At 41.7% G+C, this 25,412-nt stretch overlaps 2 protein-coding genes across 9 annotated transcripts in view; one reads left to right on the forward strand and one right to left on the reverse strand.

The window, feature by feature from the left end:
• Positions 1 to 25,412, reverse strand: part of LOC139476898 (uncharacterized) — a 41,693-nt gene that overhangs the window by 14,873 nt on the left and 1,408 nt on the right. For 2 of the 3 annotated variants that reach the window (XM_071259454.1, XM_071259452.1), the window contains exons 2-3: positions 4,425 to 4,598; positions 982 to 2,028 (exon numbers count right to left, since the gene is read on the reverse strand). In XM_071259454.1, the coding sequence (XP_071115555.1) occupies positions 982 to 2,028; positions 4,425 to 4,583 (1,206 nt within the window). In that variant the 5' untranslated portion in view covers positions 4,584 to 4,598. Of the gene's footprint in view, positions 1 to 981; positions 2,029 to 4,424; positions 4,599 to 9,779; positions 9,930 to 25,412 lie in introns of those variants that run through there. The other variant, XM_071259453.1, reaches the window with a different exon arrangement.
• LOC139476904 (uncharacterized) overlaps positions 18,851 to 25,412 on the forward strand; it is a 41,829-nt gene continuing 35,267 nt past the window's right edge. For 5 of the 6 annotated variants that reach the window (XM_071259461.1, XM_071259463.1, XM_071259465.1 and 2 more), the window contains exon 1: positions 18,851 to 19,108. In XM_071259461.1, coding sequence (XP_071115562.1) covers positions 18,987 to 19,108 — 122 coding nt within the window. In that variant the 5' untranslated portion in view covers positions 18,851 to 18,986. The remainder of the gene's footprint in view (positions 19,109 to 25,412) is intronic. The other variant, XM_071259464.1, reaches the window with a different exon arrangement.

Here is a 25,412-nt window from a genome sequence, read left to right on the forward strand (position 1 = left end):
GTTAACATTTTCGAGGTTCCATGATCAGAAAACAAATTCCGACTGTCACTTCCATGATCTGGTAAGTGACGCCTTGATTGATCGGATGAAAGGTCGTTCTGACTTGGGGTGTCATCAGATCTTTGTTCAGCGATAGCGAGAACTAAAGATCTGATTTTAATGAGATTGGGCGTTAAACAACAAACACACTTTTATACACTTACAAAGACCGACCTACAACCCAGTTTACGTTTTCCAAGTCCGTAGCATTAAAACTGCCATATTTACTACTGGAAATAATTTAAAGAAAGGTTAAGTATAATATAACAGAAGCATCGGGTCTTCCTTAACTTCTTTTAAGCACTATATAACTAAGCAAATAAGCGATCTTGACCTTGACATGTGACCTTGACCTGTGTAAGCTGAAGAGCATTCGTATCCGGCAATGGCGCGAGGTTTCATATGCCAGTTTGACAGGTTTTCACAAGCAACCTGTACTAGACCTGCTACACTGCGTTCAACAACATTCCCTTACAAACCCACTGTTACTGTACGTGCGGCGTTACACAAACAAACAAACAAAAATCAAGTTTTGTTAGGTTTGTTTGTTGTTTAAGACCGCGCTCAGCAATATTCCAGCTGTATGACGCCGGTCGCCTCTGGACCAGACAATCCAGTGATATGATTGCATCGATCTACGCAATTGGGATACGCTGACATGCATCAACCGAGTCAACCCGATCCCATTAGTCGCTTCTGACGACAAGCATAGTAGCCTGTTAAGAAAGCATGGGTTGCTGAAGACCTACTCTAACACGGATCTTCACGGCTGATTTGCGTGGATCGATGCTCATGATATCAACCACTGGATTGTCTGGTCCAGATTCGATTATTTACAGACCGCCGTCATATAGCTGGAATATTGCTAAATGCGGCGTTAAACAACAAACCGGATCTTCACGGGCCATTCTTAGGAAAAAAAATAGTGCCAGTCAGACCTACTTGCAGAAAGGCAGGGTACGTGTGTTCCGTGCAGTGTATTGCTTCCTCCAAGACCTGTCTCAGATTGGGCCAATCATCGTGCAGGTATCCGAACACGGTCTGCTGGGGCTTCACGAACAGCTCCGTGTCTGCCTTCTTCAGGACGTCCAGAAACAATGTCACAAACTGCAGTCGAACAGTGTCGCTGTATTTGATATGGTTCCCCATGATATTCCGGACGTAATGGCTGATAACGGTTTGAAGGTGCATTCGTTGTCCGCCATTTTCCAGCTCCACGACCCCGGAGTTCCTCATCTCTATGAGCTGAGCTTTGGCTTCTGCTTGGTTGTTGCCAAGGAGTTTCAGGATATGGTCCACCCGGAAGGATCCTTTGAATATTGAAATATCAAATATCCTCTGCTTCAAGAAGTCATTAAGGCCCTCGAACTGACGTAAAGCTGCAGAATTCAAAACGTCAGTTGTTGAATGGATTCGCTTTGACCTGTTTGTCCCGGAGAGAAGCTCTTCAAATTCGTGAGGAGACAGAGGAATCCCCTGTGCCTTGACCAACTCATGGGCAGCGTCCATAGCTAAGGGAGGTAACCCCATGCAGTGTTTCTCAATGGCTTCTCTGTACGGGTCGACGTTAACGTCAGGAGCACAGCGTTTCACCAACGTCACCATGTCTTGTGGAGAAAGGGGATTGATGGACACTTGTTTTGCTGGAGGGAAGTTGAAAGCTCTCTGGGTTGTTATGATGGCGAATGCTCGTTTTGAAGCCTCCATGAGCTTCTTGACTAGATCCAGAAACTGTACGTGAAGTCCGATTCTGTGAAAGCTTTCACACTTCAGCAACACGAAGAAGTGAGAACACTTGGGGTCATCGGTAGCGATCTTTCTGAAGCTGTTGACCAGCGACGTGTCTGACGTTGCAGTTGTGTGCAGTTCTAAGCCAGCACTGAGACGCGCGAGGAGGTCATCAGAGTTCATTACGTCCATACAGGACATGTGGTAGCACATCAGCTTCTTATCTTTCGCCGCCATCTCGTCCTGAAGCTCGTGGGAGATCTGAAAAAGGCACCAGAGCGTCACATGATGTGTGAAACCATGGTTACGAAACCAGGATATGAATGAAACATAAGAAAGCTTATTTTATCACACGGGTAACAAATGTTACCATATGTTTTGATGTATCTATGTTTTGCCCGGAAGGAAGCGGTTCATATGCAAAATATCCGGCCTAAATAAGAAAGGGGGACATGGTTTGCTTACCACTGTTAATAATTAAGGGGACCGCCTCCGTGGTCTAGTGATAGAGCGTCCGCCCGGGGAGCGGAAGGTCCGGGGTTCGATCACCGGCCACGTCATGCCAAAAGACGTTAAAAGATGGTACTTGATGTTACCCTGTCTGGCACTCGGTATTATGGGACTAAAACAATCAGGCACCTTATCACATACTTCATATATCGGGGTCATGTGGCTTCAAGTAATCAGGCACCTCTTCAGATGCTTCACGTATCGGGCCATGTGGCTTCAAGTTATCAGACTGGTCGGCTCGGAGTCAGTATATAGTGTCTGAGTGGGGTATTCATGTCAAACTGCGGCATTGCATCTCAGTGGGATAGCTCTATAGCATGGGCATTAGTCCGGACTAGTACAAGCAGACACACACTCGTACACACACACACACACACACACGCACACGCACACGCATACACAAACACACACGTGCATTCTCGTCGATATATAAGTGCAATAATCTTGAACGTGACGTTAAACCCTATTTCACTTCACCTAAATGTTGCGAGATGGCAGTTCGCGAATTCAACTCTCTAGCACTGTTACATGTGATGCGAGGCTACCACTATATTTGGGGTGACAAACTGACGTTACAGATAAGAAGTGTGTTTTCTTTTGGTTGTCAAAAAAACAACACTGCAATCCGATACAAGCTAGACAGTTTCAGCTCAGGGTAAAGATATTCATTTACATTAGTTTTACGACTGTTTCATAAAGCAACAAAGAACTGTATGAGTACAAAGGTTAAAGATATACATCAAGAATAAAATGTTTAACGTTGTGAAATTACACTGGGAATTCAAGAGACTCGCGTGAAACACTTAAAGCTGTAAACTGAAATTATGTTTTTCAACGCCGCACTAAGTAATCCAGCCATATAACGATAAATAATCGACTCTTGACCAGGCAATCCAGTGACTGATATCATGAGCAGAGATCCACACAATTGGGATACGATGACATGCATCATCCAAGTCCGCGAGCCTGACCACCCGATACTGTTCGTCGCCTCTTACGACACGCATAGTCGCCTAATACGACAAGCATGGGTTGCTGAAGACCTGTTCTACCCCGGATCTTCACGGGTCTGGACACCTTCCCGAGGCAAGAGAGTGAACTGACTTTTAAAAGTCCAGTTTCCACCCTTGCCTAACTGGGCTGGAATTCGTGGGTTCGATCGTAGCGCCACCAATGGCTATTACGAGTTATGTCCCTTCTAAGCCTCACCTATGGACCAATCAGATTCCACCTCTCGCATCACTTGCATTTGCTTCAAACAAAATGGCGGCGCCCAGTCAGGACGATCTGATCGATAATCAAGATCTATATTGTGATAAAACGGGTCTTATATCGCAAAATGCATTCAATCACGAGAGCACCTTGATCAATAAAAAGATTTAGAAAATATCTATTGCCAACGAGTTGGCGCTGTACGAAATCTGCACGACAGTTTACAAACCGGATTTTGATTTCGTTGCGCGATTTTGATTGGACTATGCATATGTAGCGGCCATAAAATGTTCGAGTCCCGTGATGGGATTCGAACCACGGACCTTCTGATCCGAGGTCGGACGCCTTGTCCACATGACCAAAGAGGTTAACCCCATCAGCAAGCTGACAAGGTAAGGATGTCATCTGTAGGATGACTCCACGCCCTGCTACAAACTCCCCCGTCAACAGAAGGCACGTCCCGGGCCGCATAGTAGGGTATTATTTTGCTCAAATTTAATATGAATGTGCTCAGCCCCACGTTGGGCGCCAATGTAACGGCCATAAAATTTTCGAGTCCCGTGATGGGATTCGATCCACGGACCTTCGGATCCGAGGTCGGAAGCCTTGTCCACATGACCAAAGAGGTTAACCCCGTCAGCAAGCTGACAAGGTAAGGATGTCATCTATAGGATGACTCCACGCCCTGCTACACATAGACTCGTTAGTCCAGCCAAAACGTAACTCCATAATACCAGCCTAGTCGACAAGGGTGGAAACTGGACTTTTATAGTCAGTTAACGCTCTTGCCTCGGGAAGATGGGGTCTGAAGTGAGTGGATGAGGTAGTATATCGGTATAGTCAGTGAACTTTGCAGTACGTTGACCACTAGTCGGTCCGTGGCACCTTTCAGATGGCGAGACTAGGGAATAAACTGGATGCATCAGATTTCGTACCTTTTCTGCCAAACAGCTTTTCCCAACCATGGGTGGTCCAAGAAGTTGAACAGCCCTGGTAGAGTGACCCAGCATCTTCTTGATTGCCTCCCTTTCCTCGTCTCGACCTATGAAGGGGACAAGGTCACAGGGTTCGTCCTCAGGGTCGTCCTCAAACATGGTGAACTCTGGTCACTGCAACAGATTGAAGAACAGGAACATAGCTGAATCACTGGAACATTGACACAACTGAATCACTGGAACATTGACACAATTGAATCACTGGAACATTGACATTACTGATTCACTGGAACATTGACATTACTGAATCACTAGAACATTGACGCTACTGAATCACTGGAACATTGACACAATTGAATCACTGGAACATTGACATTACTGATTCACTGGAACATTGACATTACTGAATCACTAGAACATTGACGCTACTGAATCAATGGAACATTGACATTACTGATTCACTGGAACATTGACGCTACTGAATCACTAGAACATTGACACAACTGAATCACTGGAACATTGACATTACTGATTCACTGGAACATTGACATTACTGAATCACTAGAACATTGACGCTACTGAATCAATGGAACATTGACATTACTGAATCACTGGAACATTGACATCACTGAACAACTGGAACATTGACATTACTGATTCACTGGAACATTGATATTACTGATTCACTGGAACATTGACATTACTGATTCACTGGAACATTGACATTACTGATTCACTGGAACATCGACATTACTGATTCACTGGAACATTGACATTACTGAATCACTGGAACATTGACATTACTGAATCACTGGAACATTGGAACATATTGTAAAACAGGAACATAGCTGAATCACTGGAACATTGACATTACTGATTCACTGGAACATTGACATTACTGAATCATTAGAACATTGACGCTACTGAATCACTGGAACATTGGAACAGATTGTAAAACAGAAACATAGCTGAATCACTAGAACATTGACGCTACTGAATCACTGGAACATTGACATTACTGAATCACTGGAACATTGACATTACTGAATCACTGGAACATTGCCATTACTGATTCACTGGAACATTGACATTACTGAATCACTGGAACATTGACATTACTCAATCACTAGAACATTGACATCACTGAATCACTGGAACGTTGACATTACTGATTCACTGGAACATTAACATTACTCAATCACTGGAACATTGACATTACCGATTCACTGGAACATTGACATAACTGAATCACTTGAAAATTGATGCCAATGAATCACTGGAACATTGACATCACTGGAACATTGACATTACTGAATCACTGGAACACTGACATTACTGAATCACTGGAACATTGACACAACTGATTCACTGGAACATTGACATTACCGAATCACTTGAACATTGACAAAACTGATTCACTGGAACATTGACATTACCGAATCACTGGAACATTGACATCACTGAATCACTGGAACATTGACACCACTGAATCATTAGAACATTGACGCTACTGAATCACTGGAACATTGGAACAGATTGTAAAACAGGAACATAGCTGAATCACTAGAACATTGACGCTACTGAATCACTGGAACATTGACATTACTGAATCACTGGAACATTGACATTACTGAATCACTGGAACATTGCCATTACTGATTCACTGGAACATTGACATTACTGAATCACTGGGACATTGACATTACTCAATCACTAGAACATTGACATCACTGAATCACTGGAACGTTGACATTACTGATTCACTGGAACATTAACATTACTCAATCACTGGAACATTGACATTACTGATTCACTGGAACATTGACATAACTGAATCACTTGAAAATTGATGCTACTGAATCACTGGAACATTGACATCACTGGAACATTGACATTACTGAATCACTGGAACATTGACATTACTGAATCACTGGAACATTGACACAACTGATTCACTGGAACATTGACATTACCGAATCACTTGAACATTGACACAACTGATTCACTGGAACATTGACATTACCGAATCACTGGAACATTGACATCACTGAATCACTGGAACATTGACACCACTGAATCACTGGAACATTGACACCACTGAATCACTGGAACATCGCGTTACTGAATCACTGGAACATTGACATTACTGAATCACTGGAACATTGACATTACTGAATCATGGAACATTGACATTACTGAATCACTGAATTATTGACAATACTGAATCACTGGAACATTGACATCACTGAATCACTGGAACATTGACATTACTGAATCACTGGAACATTGACATTATAGATTCACTTGAACATTGACATTACTGAACAACTGGAACATTGACACTAATGAATCACTGGAACATTGACACAACTGATTCACTGGAACATTGACATCACTGAATCACTGGAACATTGACATTACTGAATCACTGGAACATTGACGCTACTGAATCACTTTCAAAACTTTCGGTGATGCGAAAACCAAGAACACAAGACACAAGGCTTTAACATCTCTCCCGCGCTTCCGTGATTTAGTGACGGAGACCGACCTGACTCCCTTCCCCCCAGTGCACGGTGTCACAGGCCGGTCAGTGTTGTTATATCACTGCACAAAGCAGCGAGTGGCCACAAATGAACATGATTCATTCATATCCGCCAATGAATCTAGTCCTCGCATTTCAAATTGACGAGTCTTAAAGTAGCATGTACTGGCCTAATTCATTTCGCGCTGATGGCCTAAATAGAGATGCATTCCAAACATAACAACTTTTTGGGTACGGCGCGTGCTCTTGGAATCTTCATCCGCGAAATGGCTGCGGCGTTGCTAAAAGTGCCGCAAACCATCTTCAATCATTTATCTTATTCCGATATCCGAGTCTTTGTGTTGGCAGCACAACGCCTGATGGAGCTTGATTCCGGGTAAGGAATGAGAGAGTGGCTTGAATTAATATTGAGTGAATACTATTTCACTTGTTATATGATGTTTGATCCTAAAGTGGGAATAAAGCCCAGAATGACGACGCTCTTTGACGTGTTTGACGTTTTTTGACAGTTTGACGTTGGTAACACGAATAATTGTTCCGAAAAAAGGATTCAAACTCTCGATTAACGGATCAAGGTATTGATGAGGTTTCAAAACTGATAATACTGCTAATATCGCAGAGAAATATACCCCAGGTACATTTCTGAATATACAAATGTAACATACAGACTCTAAACCAAATATACCCAATACAGCCCTCGCAGGTCTATAATATTTGAAAAGTCTAGATTACCGCAGTATATGAATATGAAGAACGTCTCTTGGCTCCTTTATATTAGATTTAATAGCATTCCAGTTATATCACGGCGTGTCAGTTTAAAGTGGGAGGAAAGTCCGAAGTGATGCAGGTCTCGGACGTTTACCACTTTGGTGAAACCCATGGTTATGGTACTGACAAACCTGGAAACATAATCGGGGCGAACCCGGATTCGAACCAACAATCATAGGATTCTGTCATACCCAAGGGACGCAACTCAAAATGAGGCGCCTGACGACTTGACCAGCATAAGTAAATATTGTCTGTAAAACAATTTGCATTGTGACGGTCTTTAATCTTACTTCAGCGATTGTGTGTAGCGTGATGGTCTGATGCGAAATCAGTTTTTTTTTTCCTCACACGTGGTCGTGTCTTTTCAAATAGTTCCTGAATGCTATCAGCGCTTGTTCACTCTCAGCTGACAGTGCAAGTGAGGTATAGGTTCTACTACACCAAATCAGAACGAGTTTGGACAGTGCGTTTGGACAGTGCGGCCTTCAGTGCAGATCAAGAGATATCTGCAGGCTGTGATTGGAGGATATTCTGAAAGATGTTTATGTCTTTCAAATGTACATCCATCCAGTTATTAAAACTGACCATGTTTTTCTATATTTAGTACTGTCTTTTTCAACATGATGACTTATGCTGAATGTGACCACAGCTATTTTCAAGTAGGTGAGATTTGGTGCGAAACTGGGATTGGTGTGTTTAGCTTCCTGTACTCGGAAAAGGAGCTGGCTAAGCTAGTCATTTTTATTTTTTCATTGCTGCTCTTAGGCCAAACTGTGCACACACGTACAGGTAATAGCTGTTGAATGCTTAGTTATTTTAAAAAAAAATATAACGTTACTATAGAAGTCTATGGGAAAACATTTGGTTGTGTGTAACCTATAGTTCGATTTTTTATTATTTTCCTAATCAGTCAGGCACAGATACAGCGGACTTTTTTTATTATGAGACAAACATACCGAGCTGTCAATATAGAGCTAAATTAGGTTACCTGTAGATCTAACCGCGTTAAATTTTAGCCGAACGAGCCAAAATGTTAAATTTTAAACGTACACCAGATGTCTCTATTTTTTGTTTATTTGTTTGTTTGTTTTTAACGCCGCACTCAGCAATATTCCAGCTATATGACGGCGGTCTGTAAATAATCGAGTCTGGAAAAGACAACCCAGTGATTGACATCATGAGCATCGATCCAAGCGACAGGGATACGATGACATGCATCAACCAAGTCAGCGAGCCTGTCCACTCCATCCCGGGAGTCGCATCTTACAAGGATAGTTGCCCTTTACGGCAAGCATGGGGCTGAAGACCTTTTCTAACCCGGATCTTCACTTGAGATCGTGCAACAACCATTTTGCTACATTTCGTCAGAAAGAGCTTCTGTGTTTGTTGTTTAACGCAACACAAATATTCCCGCTATAAAACAGCAGCTTGTAAATAATAGAGTATGGGCCAGACAAACCAGTGATTGATATCATGAACAACGATCCCCGCCGTCGGGGTACGATGACACACAATCAACCAGGTCACGGCGACGGGCCATTTGATCCACTCGGTCTGTTCTTATAATCCAGTGATTGACATCATGAGCATCGATCCACGCAATTGGGATACGATGACATGCATCAGCCAAGTCAGCAAACCTGACAAGCCGATCCTTTCGGCCTACTCCTATAAAAAGTAATATAAAAATAACCTTGTCGCCACTCGCAACTACATATCTGTCCTTAAAATAATGAAGTCCTCACCTCCGGACTTCATTCACTCAGGAAACACAATCCACAATTCCTCGTTGGTGATTCTCTAACAGGCTAATGAAAATATTCATGGTTTCTATGAAATCGAAAATTCTGATTTTTTTTTAATAGAAAATGTATATCGATATAAGATCTGACCGAATATAAACTGAAAGTATGCTCTATTTTGATTAACACGTATATAGCAATAGTTATATTTCCTTTCCGTTCCGCATAAACAAAGGAATGCATATAACAGTAAACACAAACGAAAGTACACATCGACCTTAAAAACAACATCCGTGTTCTCACCGTTATTTGGTGCTACGTTGATGCGCTTTGAAAGTCCAGCTCCGTTTTCAGTTAACTAATTTCTATATTTGAAACATTCCATCAATAGATCCTTGAGATAACACACAGACCGTTAGAGTGGATGATTCGTCAACGGCATTTATAACGGTACACATCTCATCCCGTGATGAACATAGTTCGCTGCAGTTGAGGCAATGAGGCATAGCAAGGGGAGACAACTGTTGCTAAGGGAGTATACAGGGATGACGACTTTTCACGAGGAGATGTTGTGACCTCTGTATTGTGTCATACAAATTGCGTTGTGGTGGGTCAGTGTGACCTTTCCCGCTGAAACTTGAATAGGCCATACAGAGACGTTCATTCAAATCCACGCGCACATGCAGACTGGCCGCGTCAAAACGACAGCACTTGACACATAGACACAGTCTGATGCATACTATGGATGCTGAATGATCGACCGTTTGGTAATCTTGGTGGTTAAAAGATGGGAAGGGGAATATAGACCCACATCTCTGAAATGAACATATCTTTTAAAAAACAAATTATTTCATTAAAATATGATAAAAAGGAGCCCAGAGACTATCTTCATTCTTAGATCTAGACTTGCCAAATATCATAGACTTGCATGGGCTGTATTGGATATATGTGTATCTGGGTCTGTATGACGGACTAGGGGGGGGGGGGGGAGGTAATTTGTTCAAGAACTTACTGGAAAACCATTTTAGTTCTCGGTCAAAAAAACTTTACTGGAAAATAGTTTTATCTCTCGGTCTATAAAACAATCAAAACATTAGTTGGATGTTCTGAATGAAAAATGTGTGAAAATTGTATGGCTCCTTTTCAGATAAAATATATTGTACTCTAACAAAATCGCACAATCTTCTTTGAGATACTGCTAGTGTGTCACACAGACCCTGAAACAAATATATCCAATACAGCCCATGCAAGTCTGTAATGGTGAGCAAGTCTAGATTACTGCAGTTTCTGAAAATGAAGAGTCTTTGGGCTCCTTTTTATAAAAGTTTATTAATATAATTTAACAACTGTTTTTTTCTGTAAAATATTTACATTTCAGAGAGCGGATATTAGTCTAGGATGCTGTTTCCGTTGCCATGGTAAAGATGTGGGCAGCTGTGTTCAAGACGCGAGAGGGGGAGCTGCGAAAATCGTCCAAGATGAGGAAGAATTTCAACTGCCACCACTAAGGAAAATGTTGATAAAAGACATGATAATAATTAAAAGATTACGGGCGATTGGCGACTCACCACACGTCACATGGCCAATACAATTTTTATCTCCCATAAACGCTGAGAACATTCTGAGAAATGGACTGGGCAAGCATTCGTGACCAACTCGTATTATTCCGGGACAAACCGAATAGCGACTCGTGCCCCTCTCATGGCAATGATTGAATACATTTAACTGTGTCTTGTGTATATAATTTAATGCAAGACATATGTAAAATCGAAAATAATTTCCGAGGGATTTTTTAACGAAGAACTTGAAATCATACGCGTATTCTGATTGGTTTTTCATTTTTCGCACATAACATTTATCGATAGGGGACGAGTCTTCTTGCAGGTTACGGAAAGGGGCGAGTGGTGACGAATGGTCTACAAGACGTCACGGCCACAATCAGACGATGTTGACCTGTCCTGTCATAACGTTGCAAAGTGCAGTCAGATGTACACACAGCGACAAAACGAAACAAGGTAACTATTCGAAAACGTTTGGGCCAAATCGCTGCGTCACAGTTAGACACTAATTTTCGGTATATTAGACTTTTCTTTTAATAATGATGGCAATTGTCTCAGTAGTTTCTCCAGATTCCCGATGGTTAATTCTGACTCAATCACCGAATGACAAGGACGACGCCATGTATGTTTATAAACACTGAAATCAGTCCCTACTTGATCTTTGATATTTGCATCTCTGTCCGCATATGACCCAAACGGATGTCGTTTTTATCCGTTGGCTTTATCCTGCCGAGAAACCTAACTATTATATGTTAAAAGTTTCTATCTAATTTTGATATTACACACAAAGACAATCAATTAATGATCAGATTGTTGAATTCCAACAATGAATTAAGCTGTTATCAATATTAATAGAGAATGTTTAATTACGTACATCTCAGGTCATTGTATAAATATTACATTACACCACCTAGCTCGTATTCCGGAAAAAATCCCAAGTACTTCCACGACAGTCCTAAATGTTTCCGCTCTAGATCTCCAGTTGCACATTCAGTATCAGCGCGACCCGCCTTTAAGGTAGATCACATAACATTGTGCACTCCAGTTGGGGTAAGAACATGACTCCACTAGAAACATACACGTCCTTGGCGAGGGCATTAACAAAACCAATTGTATTTTTCGCTTTGAGTACTGCAAATTTCTTGAGTTCTTAAGGTGGTACTACCATGCTAGATGTAATAAGTCCGGGGTTCGGGGTGCTAAACCAGGACTGCCTATGGTGAGCCTAGATGACGCCAACACTGGTCACGACTGGTCATCCTCTCGACCAGAGCTGGCTGGTGAGTTGATACTTGGTGGGAATGAGGGCTAGTGAGTTAATACTGGATTGGGTTGAGGGCTGGTGAGTTAATACTTGGTGGGGTTGAGGGTTGGTGAGTTAATACTGGCTGGGGTTGAGGGCTGGTGAGTTAATACTGGGTGGGGTTGAGGGTTGGTGAGTTAATACTGGGTGGGGTTGAGGGTTGGTTGGTTAATGCTGGGCGGGGTTGAGGGTTGGTGAGTTAAGACTGGGTGGGGTTGAGGGTTGGTGAGTTCAGACTGGGTGGGGTTGAGGGTTGGTGAGTTAATACTGGGTGGGGTTGAGGGTTGGTGAGTTAATGCTGGGTGGGGTTGAGGATTTGTGAGTTAAGACTGGGTGGGGTTGAGAGTTGGTGAGTAAATACTGGCTGGGGTTGAGGGTTGGTGAGTTAATACCGGCTGGGGTTGAGGCTTGATGAGTTAATACTGGCTGGGGTTGAGGGTCGGTGAGTTAATACTGGGTGGGGTTGAGTGTTGGTGAGTTAATACTGGGTTGGGTTGAGGGTTGGTGAGTTAATGCTGGGTGGGGTTGAGGGTTGGTGAGTTAATACTGGCTGGGGTTGAGGGTTGGTGAGTTAATACTGGCTGGGGTTGAGGGTTGGTGAGTGAATGCTGGGTGGGGTTGCGGGTTGGTGAGTTCATACTGGCTGGGGTTGAGGGTTGGTGAGTTAATGCTGGGTGGGGTTGCGGGTTGGTGAGTTAATACTGGGTGGGGTTGAGGGTTGGTGAGTTAATGCTGGGTGGGGTTGAGGGTTGGTGAGTTAATACTGGCTGGGGTTGAGGGTTGGTGAGTTAATACTGGCTGGGGTTGAGGGTTGGTGAGTGAATGCTGGGTGGGGTTGCGGGTTGGTGAGTTCATACTGGCTGGGGTTGAGGGTTGGTGAGTTAATGCTGGGTGGGGTTGCGGGTTGGTGAGTTAATACTGGGTGGGGTTGAGGGTTGGTGAGTTCATACTGGCTGAGGTTGAGGGTTGGTGAATTAATACTGGGTGGGGTTGCGGGTTGGTGAGTTAATACTGGCTGAGGTTGAGGGTTGATGAGTTCATACTGGCTGGGGTTGAGGGTTGATGAGTTAATTGTGGCTGGGGTTGAGGGTTGATGAGTTCATACTGGCTGGGGTTGAGGGTTGATGAGTTAATTGTGGCTGGGGTTGAGGTTTGGTGACGAGGACTATACGGCGACGGCATCTGGACCAGACAAAACAGTGATTGATGTTATGTTGTCTCGCATTCACCTGAGTCCTGCATACTGATCCTTTGTACTGATCCAGTTGCAGCAGTGGCACTAGCAGTAGTGGTATCCCTGTGAATATCCGGGGTCGAATTGGCCTTCAGCGACCCATGCTTGCGATACGAGGTGACTAGCGGGATCGGTCGATTGATCTAATATGGTCAAGAAAGGGCTTCCTTTCCGCGTGGAGTCTCCAAAGCACAACGGCTTGCTGAAACTCGGGCAATCTCAGAAAATAACCAAGTTCAATTTTGTCAAAAGCTTTGAATTTTCAACTTTGTACACCACTATCCCACATGACAAACGGGAAAAACTTAATTCGTGAATCAATGGGACATTTGTTACTAAACGAGGTGACCATAGATACAGATTCATATCTATCTTGAGGTTCAGGACAAATTGCCAAAAATGAAAGCAAATGTCATCTTAAATTCACTGAGAAAACATTATGTGAAATGCTGTCCATCCTCATTGATGACATCTATAAGACATTTGGCCATGTAGTAGGCATCATCATGGGCACCACTTGGCACCAATTGCCATAGGCATCATAGGCTCTCCCTGCTGATCTGTTTCTCTTTGAATATGAATCTGAGTTTTAGCTTGGACTGACAAAATCAAAGCAAGGGATGAATAACGGTCAAATAGCCAATTTCAATCCTCCGATTTAGCCACCTGGACTAGAAATATAGAAAACAGTAAAGCTACATCAGTTTCATATTTAGATCTACGCATAAAGATTCAGAGTGACAAAACACTCTCCACAAGATTCTGTGACATAGGAGATGACGTCAACTTTTCCTTCATGTCGAGCGATATTCCAGCAGCTCCTGCCTTACTGTCTACATTTCACTACCATCGAGCATGCTCATTCCACGAAGATCTCAAAGAGCATCATACTACTCTTGTTCAAAACCTGTTTGATCAAAGTTACGACATTTGAGACCACGGCAAAGCTTTATGGTACACGTGTAGAGGACATTTTCAGCTGAACAATTGATTTGCCTGTTCGTGTGTTTGTTACGGGTGCCACCGGTGGGGCAGGATACGCTCAACGTTTCGCGAACACCTGGTATCATTACTATGTGATAGTTAGTAATAAACACGTGCTCATGGTTCAGTGTGAATAGTACAGTGGATGATGATTATGGAAATGTTTTTGTTGCTTTTATTAAATGAGCAAACAAACAATCGACTAATGTCTATTAAAGCCAGTGACCCTGAAGTAAAATGCTTTATATGACACGGACCTATATTACGTTACAGATACATTTTCACAAGACATCCTAAATCGGCGCCTAAAATTGTAAAATGAATAAATATGTCCAGGTTTTCAAAACGTTTCTGATGTGGTATCCTGTATGGCGTATACAACAGGGCGGTGTTTCGCGAGACCGATCACTATAATGTTTGTTTCCTTATCGCTATAAACATGTAAGTCAACAACGGCCGTCTCAAATGAATTAGATTGTAATTGGATGCAGAGACGCCTATTTGCGAGTGACGTCATGACGACTGGACCACAAAGATGTCTCGTTGTTTTCAACACATCACTAATGGATAAGAATGTATCTGCATACCAAAGAAATTAATCATGTCTAACAAATGTACATGCATATTGCGTTGTACACGTTATTGTGATGATACGGAATCCTCATCTTCCTGAGGCAAGGGAGGTAACTGACTGTAAAAGTCTAGTTTCACCCTTCCCGAAATAGGCTGGAATAATGGAGTTAAATTTTATCTGGACTGACGAGTATATGCTTAGTCCAATCAAAATAACGTAACGAAATCGACATCCGGTTCGTAAACTGCCATGCAGGTTTCGGGCGATTGAGGGTTTGCAAAGCATGTGTACCGTCAATATAGCGTCAACCTTTATATTACAGACCTTTTCGTGTTTTTAATCCAGGTGCTCACGTGACCCGTTTTATTATGATAAAGATCGTGATAAGCGATCAGATGGTCCTGAGTGAGCGCCGCCATTTTGTTTCAAACAAATGCAAGTGATGCAAGAGGGGTGGAATCTGACTGGTCAAAAGGAGGGACAAAGAAGGGAAATAACTCGTAATAGCCACTGGCGTAAGTTAACTCCCTTGGCTCGGGAAGATGGCAATCCTCTGCATATTTAAATGGATTAAAAACTTCGACCACCATTCAGTACCCGAACCCGTGAAGATCCGGGGTAGAATAGGTCTTCAGTCGGCTCCGTCAAGGAGTGATTGGTCTAACGACACTTACTCCAAGTTGTCTCTATCAGCATTCACACACGCATAATAAAGAAACGCAACACCAGTTTTATACTCACATAGTTTAACTTACTCTCAGCCCATCTATCAATACAGGACAGGATCAGACCGGCCAGACTCGTCACTAAATGGGGAAAACTTAGAACGATCGGGATTCGACTCGATCGATTGCAAACCGCGCTCTTCTCTCCTAATGTTGAAGGTATCATTTTATAGTGTTCGGGCCTGGCCTGTCTTTGTCACATGTCATAATACCTCACTTTGATTCTTTAAAAGTTCGATCTGACCATGAACTCATGTGTGTCGTAATCGGAAAAATACAGAAGCCTACGTGCCAGATTGCTCATCTCTCTATTGATTTTGTGACTCGCATCCGGAAGCTCCATTTGTTTCATTAACTAATCGACGGTAACCAGGAAGCAATCCAATGATAATTATGAAATGTCCAAAATACACTTGTGATAAATGTGAAATGTCTTTTATTGATTGATTTGTTTCGAACTAAAGGTTCTCTGTCACAAACTATATCTTATGCAACTCCTCATTGCAGCTATAATGGTTTTATTTGTAACCATTTTCTAATGTTTTTGAGATGCGTTTTTAACCTTATAACAAACCCATGCTTGCCGTAAAAGGCGACTAAGCTTGTCGTAAGAGGCGACTTACGAGAAGGGAGGGCAGGCTCGCTGACTTGGTTGATGCATGTCATCGTATCCCAATTCGGTGTATCGATGCTCATGATATGAATCACTGGATTGTCTGGTCCACAATCGATTATTTACAGGCCGCCGTCAAATAGCTGGAATATTACTGAGTGCGGCGTTAAACAAACAAACCTTAGTGCCCGAAACCAATCCATAAAAAAAATCGTTAATAAAACAACAAAACGTTAAAACTGTTGAAAAGCAGTTTCTATATTTATTTATATTTGCACTTTACTTTTCTTTCGAGTAAATATTATTCGTAAAAGGTCACAGTTAAATATACCTCATACATAATCTATATGTTTTTGTCTGTTTGTTGTTTAACGCCTCACTCCAGCTATATGACGGTGGTCTGTAAATAAGTCTGGAGCACACAATCTAGTGATAAACATCATGAGCATCGATCCACGCAATTGGGACTGTGGCCTTCATTTACTAGAAGTTTTGTTTGTTTTGTTTTTTGTTGTTGTTTTTTGTTGTTGTTTTTGTTGTTGTTTGTTTTTTGTTGTTTTTTTTGGTGGAGGGGGTATTTGTATATAAGAATTATATTCACTTTAGAAATAATTGCTCAGACCACATTGGCTTCAGTGAGTGAGTTGGGTTTAACGCCGCTTAACAGCATTCCAGTTACATCACGACGTGTCAGCATAATGTGGGAGGAAAGCCCGAAGTGATGCAGGTCTCAGACACTTACCACTTCGGTGAAACCACGGGCACAGGTATGAGGCTGACAAACCTAGAAACATAATCTGGGCGAACCCTCTGTAATCGGTTTCTGGCGTGCCCAAGGGACGTAACTCTGCACTGCGAATTGCGGCGCCTTAGACGACTGGGCCCATGTATTTATCATTATAGAATGAGGATATAATACACTGGATCAACGAGGATGGCCAAATGAAACAACCAAATACTTGTTTACAGAATGAGTCTTGAATTATTTGATAACAGTTTAAAAAACAGTAATACAAGTTGTAGCTGCTTCTAATAGTTGCCAAATCATATTCACGTTTCTGACTTATGACATTGTGTTACATTTGAACCGGATCTGTTCAGAGAGAACATTCCTTATGCGACAACAGTTTTTACGCCAAAACCACACAGAAACATGTGTTACTCGTGTGCACAAATAACCTGTCAACGCCTCCATTCATATCCGGGTTCCGTAACCATGGTTTCCAAGGTCATGCTTAGACTAGACACGTGTTGAGGAAATATTCTCTGTTTAAACACTACTCCCCTTCATATCAGCCTCGCAGTGTATGAATGACGCACAGAATCACAGATCGGTTGAATATATTATAAAACGTTTGCTGCTATGAAGGAACCAGTATTAATCTATCCTACTCACATTTATAATTGGTCAGACTCGATAGATAGACAGGTAGATAGATAGATAGATAATGGATAGATAGATAGATAGATAGATAGATAGATAGATAGATAGATAGATTTTGAAGTTGTCATGTCTATATGAGACCCGGTATGGGCAAATCGGTCAGACTCGATTGGTTGGTTGACTTGTTGTTTTACGCCGCACTCAGCAATATTCCAGCTATATGACGGCGGTCTGTAAATAATCGAGTTTGGACCAGACAATCCAGTGATGGACATCATGAGCATCGATCCATGCAATTGGGATACGATGACATGCTTCAACCAAGTCAGCGAGCCTTGACCACCCGATCCCGTATTTCTTGTAGACTCACCTCAAACAATGTAAGACTATAGTCGTTCCAAAAAGACGTTCAATGATGGTACTTGGTGTTGCCCTGCCTGGCGATGGGCATTAAGGAGATAAAACGAGAACCGTCCTCTCTCACTGTGATCCCATTTGCCTGGATCGATGCCCTTGATATCAATCACTGGGTTGTCTGGTCCAGACTCGATTATTTACAGACCGCCGTCATATAGTTAGAATATTGCTGAGTGCGGCGTAAAACTGAAAATCAACCAGCCAACCAACCTATACACTATAACTCTGAACACGACGTTCCACCCCACTTCACATCGCCTCACCTCACAATATTACTGTCTCAAAATCCAAGTGCAAATATTTCGTCGAGTTGAGCTCTCTCAGGATTTGACGGAGTGAATTAACCCACAGCTAAGTTTCAACACCGGGTTTTTAAATTCCGAGTTTTATGACATACGTGATAAGTTTATAACCCGAGTGACAACAGAGGAATCTATTACCCCTAGAGTCACGGGGTAACAAGCGCCGACAAAACACGTGTCACAGGTGGACCAATTGTAAATACACCCGTAGGGCACAAACAAGGTGAAGTATTTCGTAATCGAGCCATCACCTGCAATGCGACTATTATAGCAGGACAAGTGTGGTCTTCCATCCATTTTTCCACGGGCGCTGTGGTAACAACACGTTTTCACCGCTATAACGCGAGTACCGTTACACAGTGTTAACGGCCGTTGGATTCTTCTGGTGTTATTGAACGCAGTGTTATAGCGAGGAATGGAGGGGCCCGCCATGGAACGGTACAACAATCCCGTATATGATCCCGTGTATGGTGTGGATCGTCAACAGCGGATATTTGAGCAACCCTCGGTGTCTTCGGTTGGAAGGTCGTTGTCAAGGTGAGACAGGTAGCTTTGAGGTCACAATGACCTGTTTGGCTTATATTTACATACATCTGTCCCATAAGTATCAATTGCATATATACCCCTGGAACGTAATACATTAGAAATGCATTAGACCTTCACCTTGGCATTTCCTAGTTGATAGTACATCCAGGCCCTAAACCATTTGTTTGAATGTACAAGTGTCTGTTCTTACTATGTAAATAACCGGCATGGATTGATTCCTACCACGAGGCAAAACTAAAGCAGAATACCTTTACTCAATAGGTCGGGTTTCCCTTAAGCCGATCTAGATTAAGGGATTACCATACGTAGCCATGTTTTCTCTGCCGACTGAATTAATGAAGAAAAAAGCTAGAATACGCTGTTGTAATAATAATGAAATAGAAGAGGTTTGAAGTGGAACGAGATATTTATTTAGGAATATGTTTATTGCATGTAGCGATAAAGGGAGGGGTTAACATTTCAAAGCTTTTAATTTTATGGAATATGTCAATAACTGACAAAGTATATTTAACGGAAAGGGAAAGTGATTGGAATTAAAATAGTCAACATTATGTCACATTATAACATCAAAATAACAATTTCAATTAAATAAATACTTGCGTTCTAGTTCCTACGCTAATATGCATCATAACCAAACTGTCTCTGTGTATTACATGTATTGGGAAGAAAGTGACTTGAGGTCGATGTCTATTTCATGTAGTCAAACAATGTCACTATCTGCTTAGATACTAGCCTTTGACGGGCGTGTTCTGATGACAGTGGGGTTCAGCGAGTAACGAGGTGTACATTATATATGACCCGACAGTTTATTCACGACCGACAGGTGAACTGCGATCGATACCTGACCTCATTACCTGTGGCAAACGTTCGACGGTTTAACAGGTGTTTCCATGTGTCAGTCAGTTATTAATCCACTGTCGGTGTGAATGTACCTTTTTTTTTTCTTTTTTTTTCTTTCATAATTTTGATATGTTGTTATCATCATCATCATCATCATCACCATCATCATCATCACAATAATAATAATAGGGTTATAACAACAACAACAAGAGTCATCAGAAAGATGACATATCCCCCCGGCAGCTGTCTGTAAAGTAATCACTAGTAAATGTGCAATTCTGTATGTAATGAGTCAACAGTTTAATGTTCTTTAAGAAGCATACATTGTTTACCCACAAAAGATCCACCATGGTCGCATCCATATGAATGAATTAATACAGGTGATTAGACGGAAGGACAGCCGGACGGAAGGACGGACGGACGGCACCCATTCCTATATCCCCCTTCCACTTCGTGGCGGGGGATAATAAAAATTAGAAAAATCCCAAAATATCAAAAGGCACCACTTCAGTGTGTGCCTGATACCTTTGCCAAGTTTCGATCAAATACACTGAATATTTTTCGAATTCTGCCCCGGAAACGAACCCCATCCCCAATTGAGTCTATGTCCAACTTCATTCCATAAAAATTTAAAAAAATAAAAATTCGAAAAATCCCAAAATATCAAAAGGCACCACTTCAGTATGTGCCTGATAGATTTGCCAAGTTTCGATCAAATACACTGAATGGTTTGGGAATTCTGCCCCGGAAAAGGAAATGATTACGGACGGACAGACGGACAGACAGACAGACTGGCTGATCGCTATATCCCCCCGCAGTATATGCCGGGGGGATAACAACAACAACAAAAATAATAATAGGGTTATAATCCCCAAACCTCAACTTTAACTTACAGCAGCTATCACCCCCACCCATGTCATATGTCCCACCGTCTCACAATAAATCATCGGTCAACAAGACAGGAAATCCTCTTGGAAGCCCGTTACAAAACGAGATGTCGCAATCTTGCAGAATCGTTGCAATGGAATAAGGTCAAAGAGACTGGCACAGTCAGTGAACATTGTTCTCATACGTAGAACATTGTGTGGATGTAAGGTAGACTTCGCCTTGATCAATGCGTAGAGACACACACAGTCACGCCCTTTAGAAACCCAGACAAATTTACACACTGAACACAATAAAATATGGATGTGTCATAGAAACGGCCACATATGTTGCCACGTTGCCTTGAACCATTGCAACATGTTACAGTACTTTACAATTCCTTAAAGGGAGACTACATTCGACAACACGAACTGTATATCACATTACTTTACAATTCCTTAAAGGGAGTCTACATTTGACAACACGAACTGTATTTCACAATACTTTACAATTCCTTAAAAGGAGTCTACATTTGACAACACGAACTGTATTTCACAATACTTTACAATTCCTTAAAGGGAGACTACATTCGACAACACGAACTGTATTTCACATTACTTTACAATTCCTTAAAGGTAGACTACATTCAGCAACACGAACTGTATTTCACATTACTTTACAATTCCTTAAAGGGAGTCTACATTCGACAACATGAGCTGTATTTCTCATTACTTTACCATTCCTAAAAGGCAGACTACATTCGACAACATGAACTGTATTTCACAATACTTTACAATTCCTCAAAGGGAGACTACACTCGACAACACGAACTGTATTTCACAATACTTTACAATTCCTTAAAGGGAGTCTACATTCGGCAACACGTACTGTATTTCACAATACTTTACAATTCCTTAAAGGGAGTCTACATTCGACAACACGAACTATATTTCACAATACTTTACAAATTCCTTAAAGGGAGTCTACATTCGACAACATGAGCTGTATTTCACATTACTTTACAATTCCTTAAAGGGAGACTACATTCGACAACACGAACTGTATTTCACAATACTTTACAATTCCTTAAACGGAGACTACATTCGACAACACGAACTGTATTTCACAGTACTTTACAATTCCTTAAACGGAGACTACATTCGACAAAACCCGTGTATCGAAATGCATTTTGAATAATTTTATTCAGAATTTTTGATTGCATTGAAACCATGAATATTTGCATTCGCCTGTTAGAGAATCACCTACGAGGAATTGTGGATTGTGTTTCCTGAGTGAATGAAGTCCCGAGCCGAAGGACTTGAATCATTATTTTAAGGACAGATTATACGTCGTTCCGAGTGGCGAGTAGGTTATTCTTAATATTACTTTTTATAGGAGTAGACGGAAAGGATCGTGTTGACTTGGTTGATGCATGTCATCGTATCCCAATTGCGTGGATCGATGCTCATGATGTCAATCACTGGATTGTCTGGTCCAGACTCCATTAATTCCAGACCGACGTCATATAGCTAAACAACAACAACAAACAAACATTTTGTCATGACGTTTACAAGCTTGTGTTCACGACAACGGTTGGAATACGCGCATTGAAATCTAGTATGGCATGGCCTGTTGTAGCCTGTGTAGAATTCCTGATATTATAAAAGGTGGCATTGTTTGTGAGCACCTCATAATTTTATTCCATACTGAAGCTTTCTGCAACTTGGGTTTATTTTGGTGCATTTTCAGTTTCTCTTGTGGCGTCATAGAGAATTGGAACTTGCCTGGATACATATGTTATCCACAAAATATTTGATTTTTCATATTTTGTACTTAGTTAGAAATAAATTTTATCTTTCCTTGGGCCATTTATGGAGATGATACGATAACTGTCCTTATTCTAATAATTATCGCCTAGTGTGTTTAGCACACCTGGTCTGAAAGATCATGTGAGCTTGTGTGGTCGCATGTCGTCGTCATCTTTATTGAAGTTCATCGATCTCTCAAGCAAGCTTGCTGGGTTCACCTGAAATTGTTTGGATGTGTTACTATAAAGGGGCTCTGGTTTGTTCAAGTCATCAAACATGGAATTTCAATATGGCCCCAGGCTGCCATCTTTGATTAAGAAAGAAATATGAAAAAAGGTGAAATTAGTGAAACTTGTTGGGTGGGATGGTCACCTTGTATAATACCCAGTTTGCTCAAGACATTTGGATCAGACATTACGTTGAAATATGGCTGCTAGTATTGGAAAATACAGCCATCATCTTCACTCAGAAACTACTTTACCAAAGAGGCAGAAAGTTCACATGCTTAATTCCCATCAAAGATGTCATCTGAAATTGTTCAAGACGATTGAATCTGAGCTACAATATGGCCGCCACGGCAGCCATATTGAATGATCTATTTATGGCCAATGATCAGCCTTTTCTGCTGAAATTGTACTGCTATGATCTTAAATTCTCTCACAGTGTTGTTTTGACTCTGGAAACATCTGTTCTGAATTGCCACCGTGAAGATGCAGAAGTCATATTTTGTTCAATCATTGGGATTTTAGGAGAGGCAATATTCTGTTTCAGTATTTTGTGGAATAAATTGTGTTCTTAATGGATCGGTCCCGGAAGTGGACTGGCTCGTGTGATGATGGCCTAGATTCTCCATGTCTACATCCGTATTCTTGTAACTCGGGAAATGTGTTCACGTTTCTTAGAATATGATCTTCACTCGCGAAACTTCTTCGTGCCGTGACGAGGAGGCACGTTTATTCAACGAGATGGCGTGTACAATGCAATGGCGGATTCAGCATTTTTGATAGGGAAGGGTCCAACAAATCAAAATCCACTCTCAGTTAATTGGTAATTTTACTGCCTACAACACACCACAATTGGTTTTCATAAGGTGTGTGTGGGGTGGGAAGGGGTGGGTGTGGGGGGGGGGGGGGGGGGTCCGCCTATGCTAGCTGTGCACAGTTCATTGCCAGGTATTCTAAGCACACAGGGTAATATGAGTAATGATATCGTATGCAGACTCCTGTCCAGGCCTTGCTTCATATGTATACAAAATTTCACCATGAATATATTGGACAGTCTTAGAGAAATGCTTTAGAAAGGAACCCTGTCATCGTTCAGCCCGGTGTCTTGGGTATGCGGGATAATTATTCAAAATGCCCCTAGAAGAGACTGGGAATTTTTTAATAAACAACATGGGCGGATACAGGTAAACATGGTGCTCACCCCCCACATTTAAAAAAAAAGCTGTATCCGCCCATGCACAAGCTCGCGCATCACAGACTAATAAAGCACCACCGGACACATTTTTTGTATTTTATCAAGATTCATTGTTCAATTGTTTTAACAAGGAAATAGTCAACAGTGCCCTGACAAACTGACACCATTTCCTTCACGTCGTTCAATGGTTGTATTGACAGGGAGACATCCTGTTGCGCATGCCGTTCAGTCAATAAATATACAACTATGTCCGCATGTTACACGAGCTGAAGGAAACGAATCATATGACATCAGTGTTAGATTGTGATCTATACTTGAAAATCAGGCATTATCTGAACAAAAGCTGTAATTCAATTACTATTATTTATACGTGTTCAGGAAAGTGCTTGACCTCAAGCCTACTTAATTTCATGTAATACTGATTCGTTTCCTTCTCCAAATCGTGTGTTCAGATTATACGGCGTGAGATAATGTGTGAGCGAGCGGTACCACCTCGAACACATCCAGTTGAACGAAAAGCGATATACCTTCAAACATTGTTTTGTTCACCTCGAGCATAACGCGGAACAAATACACACAATACTTATTCAATCAACTGCACATACGCAAGTGATGTTTCAATCTGCGAAACTTCTCAAAATGATTTATCCAGCATAATAGCTAACTCTAACTCACAACTGACTTGAAGAATTGGAAAGGGTTACATAATCCTAATGTTTGTTTGTTTGTTGTTTAACCCAGATCTACATGGGTAACTACTACCACTACTACTACTACTACTACTACTACTACTACTAAAATTATTATTGATATTATTACTGCCTTCGTGGTGTAGTGGATTGTGTGTCTTCCCCCGTGAGCGGAAGATCGGTCGTTCGATCCCCAAACGACTGTAAATGATGGTACTTGTTGTTACCCTGCCTGGCGCTGGGCATTTTGGGGATAAAACAAGGACTGGTCGGCTCAGTCAGTATACTGTGTCTGAGTGGATTATCCATGTTAAACTGCAGCAAGGTATATCAGTGGGCTAGCGCGCTGTGAACCGGATGAGTGAAAATAAACACGAACGTACATGCTCGTCGCTATAAAATCGAAATTATCTTAAACGCGACGTTAGACTCTCTTTAACGTCGCCTGTTGTTAGTGCTGTTGTTACAACACAACGACCAGTATTTTTTTTATAAATACTCAAATAAGGGTTTTAAGTACATGTATTGGATTAAGCTTTTGCGAGTGAATGCAAGTTGATACCCCGTCCAAAGTTCTGTTACGCTTAAAGTATTAGAGGATAATGGTAAAGTCAGTTGGGCATCGTATGTGAGACAACGATGGTTAAGCAGTAGCTTTGGGTATTTGTGGTTTTC

This window comes from Haliotis cracherodii, unplaced genomic scaffold (genome assembly GCF_022045235.1).
Source record: "Haliotis cracherodii isolate W230 unplaced genomic scaffold, xgHalCrac1.p SCAF_30, whole genome shotgun sequence".
NCBI lineage: Eukaryota > Metazoa > Mollusca > Gastropoda > Lepetellida > Haliotidae > Haliotis > Haliotis cracherodii.